The 12,067-nt window shown below is 36.2% G+C and overlaps 1 protein-coding gene across 2 annotated transcripts in view; it reads left to right on the top strand.

Annotated features, from left to right (window-relative positions):
- Window positions 1-12,067, top strand: part of LOC149220060 (uncharacterized) — a 290,383-nt gene that overhangs the window by 184,570 nt on the left and 93,746 nt on the right. For both annotated transcript variants that reach the window (XM_089384625.1, XM_089384624.1), the window contains exons 10-11: window positions 8,567-8,716; window positions 8,837-9,062. In XM_089384625.1, coding sequence (XP_089240751.1) covers window positions 8,567-8,716; window positions 8,837-9,062 — 376 coding nt within the window. The remainder of the gene's footprint in view (window positions 1-8,566; window positions 8,717-8,836; window positions 9,063-12,067) is intronic.

The raw sequence follows: 12,067 nt of genomic DNA, 5'->3' as shown, positions 1-12,067 counted from the left end.
AGCTCGCATTTTACATATGAAGAACAGTTCGGTCATCACAGAAGAAGAAGCTTGCATAAATCACAGAATGACAAGTTTGGATCTCTCTGAAGTAAAGTGCTAATATCTCTGACATGGAGCTCGAATTACCACAAGTTCAATAACTCTATTTTTGGTACCCCAACAATGAAGAAAGGTATATTTACATTGATGATGGTTTGGTCGAAGTTAAGGAAATAACCACAGTGATAAGGCTCGGTGTTACAATGGAGAATATATCGGTGCAATCTCTCAGTGTTACAAAAGTGATGAGAATTTACAACAGTGAGAAGTATTCGGTCTCTTCACAGTAAGAAGGAATGATATCTCGATGTGAACTTAGTGGCAAACTCAGTGACAGGAATTCAATGACATGAAAAATGGATGACTTGATGGAGGTAGTCTCGAGTCTATGTTGTAAGGGTCTTGGTCATCTCATCTTGAATCTGCTAAAGGAAGAATTTGTGACTGGGTTTTCCCCTCAAGGGGGCTTTTGCCCTGGCAGCATGCATACATCTTGTGCCCTCTTCTATTTATTGTTTGGCATTAGTCTTGATGATAAGAAAAGATAAATTGAAAGATCTAATAATAATAACGTAAACATCACAAGATGATGTCATAATAAGGAAAATCCTTTTAATTTCCATCACTATGGATTTTCCAACATGGTAACAGAGCTATGGTCAAAGTCAAAGGCAATTTGAAGACAGTTTCAATGACAATGTAGGGTTCCAATATGTATCAGCAAAGATGCTCTGTCAATGCTCAGTGCAGAATTAGAAACTCCGTTAGGATATCTATGCTTCCACATGTTCGGTATTATGTAAGCACAGTTCGGTACTGTGTCTCTCACAGTTCAGTTTTGTTATAAGTTCAATGTTCATATAGTTTGATGCTTCCACATATTCGGTGATATGAACACAATCTCGGTGTTTCCACAATGATATGATCTCGTGAAGAAGAATAATAGAGATCTCAAGATCTAATAAAACAAATGTTTCTTTGAGCCCGGTCCTAACATTTTTGATGATATAGTCCTAATTTTTTCGATGAAGGCACAGTCTCAAGCACTTCTTGAAGGCACTGAGATTTCGGTAAAAGCACAACAAAGATATATCTTCGCTGTTATAATAGAAATAAATTCGGTGCTATGTTCAGTGCTCCCACATTTCTATACCACAGTCTCAGTAAGGGTTCGGTTGCACCACCGTGAGAAGGTTTCACTGTCAACAACAATGAGAAAATCTTGATGCATAACAGTGATTCTATTATAGTAATACTCTCACAGTGTAAAGACTTCGCATCACATACACAAAAGTTTGATTAAGGCACTTTAGAATTTCAGTGATATTACAAGGTGACTTAGTGCTACTTCAGTTTGGGTTTCATTCCAGTTCAGTGCCACTACAATGACCTCAATTCAAAACCATCACAATGACTTCAATTTTGGTAGTATCGCAATAACAACAGTTCAGTGCTGTTAATAAGGTCTCGGTGGTGTTACAATGATATGTTCAAGCAGTCAGTCTTCCACTCGTTAATGAAATGGAATTTCCGCACAATTATCAAGCACAAGCATAAGGTTCCATCTCAAAGGAAATCAAGTAAGTATTTAACAAGATGCACCTTCAACAAGTCTAATAAGCTATATAACAAAGGTATGTAATTCACAAGGTACGTATGATCATAAACATTTGAATTTCTATTATGACTAATGGTTCATATAATTATTGATTTGGGGTAGCATCGGATGTGCTCTAGCCACGAAAATTGGTGGAGAGGCTAAAGCACATGAGATCTTCAAGACCAAGAAATGGTTTAGATAGAATCTAACCGGTTTGGGAGATATTAAAATAATTAATATTTTTAATGGAGTTCCTAAGTCTAAACTTAGGAAAAATAAAATATTAATGGGTATTAATATAAAACCGGGTTAGAAGGGTCCAAAAGTCATGGATCAAGGCAAATCTAATCTTAGCCATTGATTAGAGATTTAATCTCGGCCATTGATGGGCCAACGAGAAAAGTATAAGAGGAGGCTTGAGGGTCAGTTGGAGAACACACCAAGAGAGATCAAGAACTCGATATTTTGGGGCAAGCTTTGCTGAGGAAATTGAGTGAGTGATCAGAGTTGCCGCTGAGGGGTAGTGAATACATAGCAGAGAGGCAGAGTTAGTACTGGGTGGATCAGCGCAGAAGCCGAGAGGTTGATGCAGAGCCAACTAGAGACCACGTAGAGGCTGCCAGAGGCCACGCAGAGGCAACCAGGAGTTGCGCAAAACCATTGAAGGCCAGCGTGTGAGACGTAGAGGCTCCAGAGGCTTACGCAGAGCCCAGAGGCTGACGCTAGGCCAGAGAGGTTGACGCAGGTTCTAGAGGCAACGTTGAGAGATTTTTCGTGGGATAGAATGGGAGCTGGAGAGTTGGATAGGGTGACCCAGTCCCTATCAGAGTGACGCAGAGCAGCAGAAGCTGCATTATTGCTGTGGGATCATTCATCCAGTGATTTAGTCGGAATATCTGTCTCCGACTGAGAGGTACTACTACCGAGGGCATTCTCTGTTGGGTGAGCCATTTCTGGCACCCAGGTTGTATTCTAAAACTGCATAATAATAAAACCCTCTGAATAGTTGCACCGGGTTTCTTGCATTGGGTTTTTCCGGGGACATTAGTCCAAAAACAACGGTGTCACTTGTGTGCTTGTTTACTTTCAGTGGATGATCTGTATGTGTTGATACTGTACTTCTATTTATTTTCAGTATTTACATGGTAAATACCTTGTTAAGTAATTGAACAAGTAGGAAGAAATAAATCAAATAGTACAGGAAGAATTTCTAACGAGTTAAACATAGAAATTCCAACAATAATCCTTGTTTCTAACTAGTCTAGGATTTAGAATGTACTTTCTAGTTAACATATTAGAACCTTAATCCTCTAGGATTTACAAGTAATCTAGGATTCCAAGCAAAAGTCCTTGATTGAAATAAAGAATAATTTCTTGGTGTCATGTCTTATGCTTGTAAGTATGTACTACAGATATAAAATGATGGCTTAAAGAACACCTCAAGGAATCCTTACCAAGTTTGTCAAGGAACATCTCTAGGTATGTCTTAAACCATTCACCTTATAAATTCTCTTAAAGATACATTCATCTTATTTTTGAAGTTTGCATTATTTTACTAACATCGTTATGTCTATTTGTCTTGAATCATAATGATTCTTGTTCTAGGTGATTCATCTCTTGATAAATCTACCCCTCCTCATATTCTTAATTGATTTTATAGAACCCTAGACAGGTCCTCTAAAAACCCTAACCTAAGTGTATGTTGACAATGTGTGAAACCCTAGCCTGCTTAGGGTTCTTGTGAAATGCTATTTGAAGTTGTTGTTGATGATGTCATGTTTGGGATTTGGGTATGATCAAGAAATCTTAGCTTTTTAGGATTGAATGATGTTTGTCTGAGATCCCAAACCTTTGAAATTTTGGAATAATAGGGTTTGCTTTGCTATTTTATGAAACCCTAAATCTTTAGGGTTTGGTTGGGTCTATAAGAAAAACCCTTGTTATGTATTTAGAGTCCTAGGAATGAAACCCTAGGTATGTGTTCATTTGGTTGAAACCCTAGCCTGTTCTAGGTCAGTATATGTCTAACATTTTAATATTACTTGACATATGATGTGCTTATGATATGTTGATGAATTCCTAGATGTATGTGTTGACCTAAGTGTTAATGGTCATGATTCCTAGGGTTTGGAAACAAGCCCTAGTCAAATTTTGATGGTCTAGGATGATGTTTTGGAAAATCTAGGGTTTAGTAGCTAAAACCTTAGTAGTAGTTAAATTCTCTAGTATGTATAATCGTCTGGAATTTATGAATCTATATAGTGATTGCTGAGAATTTGAAGATGGAAATCTAGGGTTTACATCAAACCCTAGTAGATGCTAGTCATGATGTTGATTAAGTTGTGATTGGTTTTGATTATTGAAGCTCATGTATGAAATCTAGGATATGTATGAAATCTTAGTGAGGAATCTAACATATGAATTCTGAAAGTTAGATTCATTGATTTGATTTATTTCTAGGGTTTGTTATATGAAGGAAGTTGTCATTGAAAGAATACTGAAACCCTATATATAATGAGTGTGATATCTTGATGAGCTATGAATGTGATTTAGGGTTTGTAACTAAACTTGGGCAAGAAGTTGAAATATTGAAGTATAGTCTCTTGCTGATTATGTTTGTAAAGTCTAAATGCTTCTGTTGTTATAAGATTTTGATATGGCTAACTTCATGCTTCTATAATTTTGGTTGTACTTGCTATCTGAGTTGTGCAGGTACATCATCTTCAAGTTGGTGAAGATGATCGTAAGTAAAGTTGATGTGATAAGCATGATATATGAATGACTCTGATAAGAAGGATGGAAGTCATGAAAGATTCTCCGATGTTTTAAAGAAGAAGTAAAACTCCCTAAGTTAAGAGGGAGCCTGGATGAAATCTCCCTAGGATAAGAGGATGGTTGAGAATATTCGTTGTACAAGAATGATTAGATCGTCTCTATTTAAGAGTGAGTGACAGATATAATTCTCTACTTCATGTGTCATGCACTAGACCAGGACTAACAACCATAAGTTTTAGTGAAGGCCATGAGTAGGAGAAGGAAATTGGAGAATGCATTTTGAGGTGTTGCTGAAAGAAGGAAAGCATGATCTGATTGAAGAATATGTTGCTACATATGAAGTAGGAAAGGAAAAGTTTATGTTTGAAGAATCTTCTGTCAAAGATTCGGTTGATAGTCCTACTATGAAAGGTTGAGAAGCAACATCAAGTTGTTTGGAAGACCTCGAAGGTTTGTATTTGATTATGTACATATGAAAGAATATTATTGATTGGGGTTGTGTTTGTACAGGTAAATCTCTCGAAGGTTTTTAACATGTTGGTTACTGATCACTAATCAGTTTATTCGGGAGAGATTTGTTGTCCTTGATCTGCTGGATCAAGCGATGATGAGGCTTTGTGAGTGAAGCATTGTCTGGGAGGACATCTGGCCAACACTTTGTGTTGATGTTTAGGTCCCAAAGTTGGAAAGGTGGCGTTGGTCATTGAGCTCTGACACACACTTGGATTTTTGGGTTGATGGTTAGCAAGTAAGCTTGATGGTACCTAGAGAGGCTGAAAGCTTGAGTCCATCTTAGTCCCACTTGGATAGATAGCCCTGGTCAAGAATCTAGTCCGTGGCATTGCAGTTTCTAAATTGTTGAGAGACCAATGGATAGATTTCCCTGGTTAGGAATCTAGTCCATGTACCTCCTTGGTTATATGTAAATATGAATACCTCCCTAGTTAAGAGAGAGCATTGGAAAATGTAACTATTTTCGGTCTTCATAATTGTACTTGAAGTAAAAAATGTGATATATTTGTCAAAAGAATTTTCTTATTATTGAAATTGACTTATTAAAGCATGGGTTTCATGCTTGGGTCAAATATCTTAGGTCAAGTCTTGATTGAAGGCCTTAGGCTAATTGTCAAAGTCAAATTTTTGTTTGAAGACTCCTCCTCCATGAAGGTCTCCTTGTTGTCGGCTTCAAAAGAATCCTCATCAAGTCTGCTACTGTCAAAAGAAATCTTGTTGGCTCAAAACAGTGACACTGCTCCGCAAATATCATGTCGGCTCATTTATGGACAAACAAGTATAAATAGGAGGGTGCACAACTCCATGGTTCGGATAAAAAGCTCACATTTTGCATCTGAAGAACAGTTCAGCCATCACAGAAGAAGACGCTTACATAAATCACAGAATGACAAGTTTGGATCTCTCTAAAATAAAGTGCGGATATCTCTGACATGAAGCTCGAATTACCACAGGTTCAAAAACTTTGTTTTCGGTACCCCAACAATGAAGAAAGGTATATTTATAGTGATGATGGTTTGGTTTAAGTTAAGGGTCTAACCACAGTGATAAGGTTTGGTGTTACAATGTAGAAGATCTCAGTGCAATCTCTCAGTATTACAAGAGTGATGAGAGTTTACAACAGTGAGAAGTATTCAGTCTCTTCACAGTAAGAATGAATGATGTCTTGATGTGAACTCAATGGCAAACTCAATGACAGGAATTCAGTGACATGAAAGAAGGTTGACTTGATGGAGGTAGTCTCGAGCTTATGTTGTAAGGGTCTTGGTCGTCTCATCTTGAATCCACTAAAGGAAGAATTTGTGATTGGGTTTTCCCTCGAGGGGCGTTTTTCCCTGGCAGCGTGCCTACATCTTGTGCCCTCTTCTATTTATTGTTTGGCATTAGTCTTGACGAAAAGAAAAGATAAATTGAAAGATCTAATAATAATAACTTAAACATCACAAGATAATGTCATAATAAGGAAAATCGTTTTAATTGCCATCACTATGGATTTTCCAATATTATGAACAATGGTCAAGTAAAAATATAATACTTGCAAATGGAAATAATATTTTAAGTTATAAGATAGGCAATTGCTGCAAGACAAGCACTAGTATAAGAGATAGCACAATATTGAAATGTGAGCAATAAGATAGAACTTGCAAGATAAACTGATGCTTATACTTTAAAGAGATGCTCGAAAATGATAGAACGATATCAAAAGCCAATGATCAGATGATAGTTACAAGAGCAATGTAATGCAATATTGCAAGTAAGATGAAACGCTCACAGATCAACTAATGCAAGATGATGCAATGTTAGATAAACGAATGCAAGATGATGCAATGTTAGATAAATGAATGCAAGATTAGACTATGTGAGTGCAAGTGTTAATGCACTGTTTCAATGAGACACAATTTAAACAAGATGCTTCAAGAAAAAGGAAATGCCAATCCACTTATGATAAGATTACTTAGAGCACAAAATCACAATGAGATCAGCTTATAACAATGGTTCAGTGAAGCATGCAAATATTACTCAATGAAACACAAGAAATGAAAGAGATAATAATTAGATCAAAAATCTGAACAATAACTCAAATGCCTTGAATAAAAGAGGCTTTTGATCAAATGATAGGTACAAGAACAATGTAATGCAATATTGCAAGTAAGATGAAATGCTCACAGATCAACAAATGCAAGGATGCAATGTTAGATAAATGAATGCAATATTAGACTATGTGAGATGCAAGTGTTAATGCGCTGTTTCAATGAGAGACAATTTAAACAAAATGCTGCAAGAAAAAGGAAATGCCAATCCACTTATGATAGGATTACTTAGAGCACAAAGCACAATGAGATCAGCTTATAACAATGGTTCAGTGAAGCATGCAAAGATTACTCAATGAAACACAAGAAATGAAAGAGAAAATAATTAGATCAAAAGTTTGAACAATAACTCAAATGCCTTGAATAAAAGTGCTTTTTAAAATGTTTCTTCACTTATGATATGTATTGACAGGTAAAACAAGTGAAAGCACAAGTAAACGATGGAAAATGAGATTTCTAACCAGAAAATAGAAAGACTACTTAAAATCTAAGATGCAAATGAGATTAAGACAGAAAATTACTCAACTGCAACTAGATTAAATAGCCAATAGGATCAGAAATAGTAGCTAGATCAAATAGTTAACAGTAATGCCTAGATCTAACACTGACAAGAAAATGCAACTAGATCAATGAACATGAAATTAATTTAATCCAATAAGAGCAGATAAAGGTTAGAAATTAGATCTAGAGACAATAAAATGAAAACTAATGTAGAATGTTAGTCACTACAGAAATCCTCCCTTTAATAAGGAGGTGGGATACAATGGGGACAGCCCCAAGCTCCCTCAATAAAAGATGCCTTTTATTAATGAAATTACAACAGAAGACCCTCTTAGACAGAGAGGGATGGCTTCAAATTCCTTGAGGAAGGACTTCAAATTTATACGATAAACACCAATGCCTTTCCTCAATCTACAAGAGAATGAATGAGGGAACTTACAAGGCTGCTTTAGAGAATTATAATATGATTTCCTCAAGGCTCAGTCAATTCTGAATTGATCCTTCACCAAATATCAATCCCAAAACTTCAGATATATCAAGTGAAGAGTCTGCAAAAGGAGATGCGCTCCTTCTGCTCATGGTCTAGCAAGAAATAGCCTCAAAATTTTAATTATAATTTTACAATTCTTTTATGGTTAATTCCTTAAATTTTCAAACCTTAAACCTTCACAAAAATTAGGTGATTAGTGGTGTTGAGTTCCAATGGATTATTTGCCACGTGTTGGCCTAAATAGTAACTTTTTGTAAGGGACTTCTCACTTTCTATAATTCACATGTAATGACTGTTGGTGTTAGAGTTCTGACATTTAGTATTTGAATGACTTTGATTTTTTCTCTATTAAAAGCACTTTGCAGCTCCCTTTTCTGATTGTGTTTGATCCGTACAGATTTTATGACTGCAAGTTAATTAAAAGCTTGCCTTTTTTGCTATGTTATATTACTTTCACAGAACATGTGATTGGCTTCTGCTATTTTATGGTGGAAGTAAAAAATAGACAAATTTGAAAGAGTACTGCTCATATGGGTTCAGTTTTGCTTTCTGCAGGAAAGATGACAATGCCAATGATGTCAAATTTCTGGGACAGAATCTGATTTGTGATGACATATCAAGTGGAACAGAAACATTAAAGATACCATGCACTAATGATATAGATTGTGAGTCAGTTCCACTGTTTGAGTATATCAGTGAAAACAGGTTATTCCTCTCTCAACCACTTGTGTTTTAAACATTTTCTTAATAAACTAAGACAAGTACTGTAGGAGTGATTCTTCTCAGCAGTGATAAATTTTCTTGGGATCTGAATATAATTTTTAGGTTCTCAGCACTTGTTACTGCTATTCTGGAGAGCGTGTGTTCCAACAAAGAAAAGCAAGCAAAAGTATGTGATGGTTGTGACAGTTTTGACATTGATGATCCCGAGGCTAGTATATCTGCCCATGTAAATTTGAATGGAGGCACCCGTGATCAAGATGCTCGACTTGATTGGCAAGGAGAGCCTATGCTAGGTCGTCTACCATATGATCGTTGTGGCCGTCTCCAGGTAATATTTGGAAATAGATTTGCTTATGTGAGCATCATATGATGATAACGAATACACTCTAAAATGTGTAAAACATTGAGTGTCATGTGTCCTTTTACAGATTTTATTATGTCATAGGAAGCAGTTTGATTTGTGATCTAAAACAGGAGTATATATTAAACACTGGAAATACGTAACTTTTATTGCTACTAGAATCTAGGACAACTGCAAATAGTATGAATCTGGAGCATAGGCCTATCAGTTGTAACAAATTCTCCTACTGGTTGCAGTCACAATAGGGAACAAATAGTCGACTATATCAGTTCTAATATATATGAGAAAGATTGAACAGATAAAATTATGTTACTGTCTAAATGAGTTAAAAATTGGTTGTTCGGACTAGAACATTAGTTCTGAACAGAGTAGCAAAATATTGTATGATGGATTTCACTACAGATCCAATAGTAACTTTGATATAGAAAACCATTTAAGAGAGTACATGACAACTAATAGTTTTTATAATTGGAATTTAAGCTATGTAGATGGGATCAATCACGAAGAGCGTTTCAATGCTGCTAACATCTCATATGAATGCTCTGCCCATTATCTATGACTATATCAATGTGCTTTAGGCTCCATCTTTAATACTAGAAGTTGCATTGTAGATCAATCTTGTAGACAAAAGCGATCATCAAAGCAAGCCCACACCCATATATGATAAGGGTGTTACTTGGTTTCTGAAAGTCAATTGTCGACTATACCAGAAGAATTGAACCCAGGTTGCTAAATAAAGGCTTCAATAAGGCACATTTATTGCACTAGTGAAGTACACCAATATTGAAGATCAATTATCAACAAGTTAACGAAGAAAGTAAAAGACCACGTGATAGACCAATCACCTGTCCATCCAAGAGGCTCTAGAACCAAGATCATCGGTGAAAAAGAAGTAGCATCCACAAAATATCTTCCTCTAGAGAAGGTGCATTCCTTTACCAATACATAAATTGCAATGAGCAGTGAAGAAGAGGTAAATAGTGATATTAATCCACAAGTCCAAAATGATTTACAATGAGTTCAGCCTCATGTATTTATATGAGGCTATCCAATGTCAATTAATGCATGAACATAACAAATGTAGGCTCTTATACATGCTGGATAGGCTTAGAAATCCCACAAACAAAGCCTCCAAGTGAAGTGACTTGCTTCTAATATCGCAAAAGTAAAAAAGAACCCTTCTTTCCTTCACACATGTGAGCCATAGGCCTAATAATGGTTGTAGGACTATCTAGAGGAGTAAAAATACCCTCAAATGTGAAAAGATTAGGTGAAAGGTTGTTTCTTTTCACCATAAAGGTACTCGTTACCCACCACAAGTGGGTGACCCCATAGGAGAAATTTTCTCCTAGATTTGTCTTCAGCCGGCAGCGAACAACTCCTGATAACCACCAGTTTAGGCATATATTGTGCCAGTTAATCTCCGCTCCTTGAGCCAATCATATGTTGAAATTCTGATGTTCTATGCTGAAACAATTACTTATTCCAAAAACTTATTTCTGCTGCAATATTAGTTAAGCAATTGTAGATAGAACATAAACCAAGTGTCGAGAACTGTAACTAGTATCGGTCTTCATAATTGTATTTGAGTCATAATGTAATGTATTTGTCAAGATAAAGAAAGAAAAAAAAAGGAAATTTATTATAAAAGAAAGATTATTTATAAGTATCGGTTTCATGCTTTGTTTATTTTGTTCCTAGGTCATAGCGCCCATTGAGTGCTCTTAGGGTTTGTGTCATGAGTCATAGTCTTTGTCACTATGTAATAGACCCTTCTTGGGCTTTGTATATCAAGAAATAAATTTATAAATAAGTCAAAATTGTAAGACTATCCTCCTCCACCAAGTCGGCCTCCCCACACTTCATGTTGGCCTCATAAAGGAACTTTGAACCCCTATAAATAACCATGCTTTTGACCTATTGGGAGAATATTCATTCAAGAGATGCGATTTGAAGTTCTTAGAGCTAAAAGGGTATGCAAAGATCTTTGAAAAGAAGGAAGATCTAAAGTGAAGGAATGAAAGACAATTGTCAAGAAAAAGGAAGAGAAATTTCTCTATTTTTCTGCCTCACGTGCGAGCTAGGTTTAGTGCAGATTCGATTTATTGCAGGCCAAAATTTCAGATGTTGTGAAGAAGGCTGAGATTTTGTTTGACTCAAATTTTGGAAGGATGATGTTCACATGTGAGAATTTGACTAAAAGTTTGACTTGTTTATATGGGAGGCTGACTTTGTGGGTTGAACGAAGTTTATGTCTTGGTCAAAAGGTATAGGTTGTCTCATTTGATTTGATTCTAAAGAAGAGAAGACGATTTTTTGGGTTTACCCTAGGAGAGGGGTTTTGCCCTGGCTAAGTGCTTACATCTTGTGTTATTTGTTGTGTTTGTGATCTTCATTGTTTGGAATTTGTCCTGATGATAAGAATACAATAATTGGAAAGAAGAAGTAATAAAGAAACATCACAAGAAAGTACCAAAGAAAGAGAAATCAATTTAATAAAACCCTAACTATGCTGCCCTAAGGATTTCTCAACATGGTATCTGAGCTAAGGTCAATGGTAAAAGCAGCTAGAAGATCACTGTTGATTGGAAACGCAAGAGTTTCAAGTCTAACCCTCAAGACCGAGCTACGTAGAAGGAGGACCGAATTGAAATAGCTGAATTCCAGGCTTAATTATTTGTCAATACCTTAATAATTAGGCAATAGGCCTAAGTTAGAAGAACAAAGCTGCGAAAGGAGCCGTGAAGCATCAATTGGGGATCCAAGAAAGCCAAATTGTGAATCTCAACCAAGCCAAGATCTTTGAAAGATAGTTCGAAGGAGCCGAGACCATTGTGGAAAAGGATGATAATATGTGCATATATATAAAGGTGTCTAGCAAAGTGAAAGAAGACCTTTGTGCATATTCTATTGTTGAGCAAGAGTATTATATTTGTCTTGAAAGGAAGCAGTCTATGTCATGTGAAAATTCA

The sequence above is a fragment of the Pinus tabuliformis genome, chromosome Q, assembly GCF_031772625.1.
Source record: "Pinus tabuliformis cultivar Carrire ecotype Pingquan chromosome Q, CPIR1, whole genome shotgun sequence".
Classification (NCBI taxonomy): Eukaryota; Viridiplantae; Streptophyta; class Pinopsida; order Pinales; family Pinaceae; genus Pinus; species Pinus tabuliformis.
This window is presented reverse-complemented; position numbering and strand designations above follow the sequence as displayed.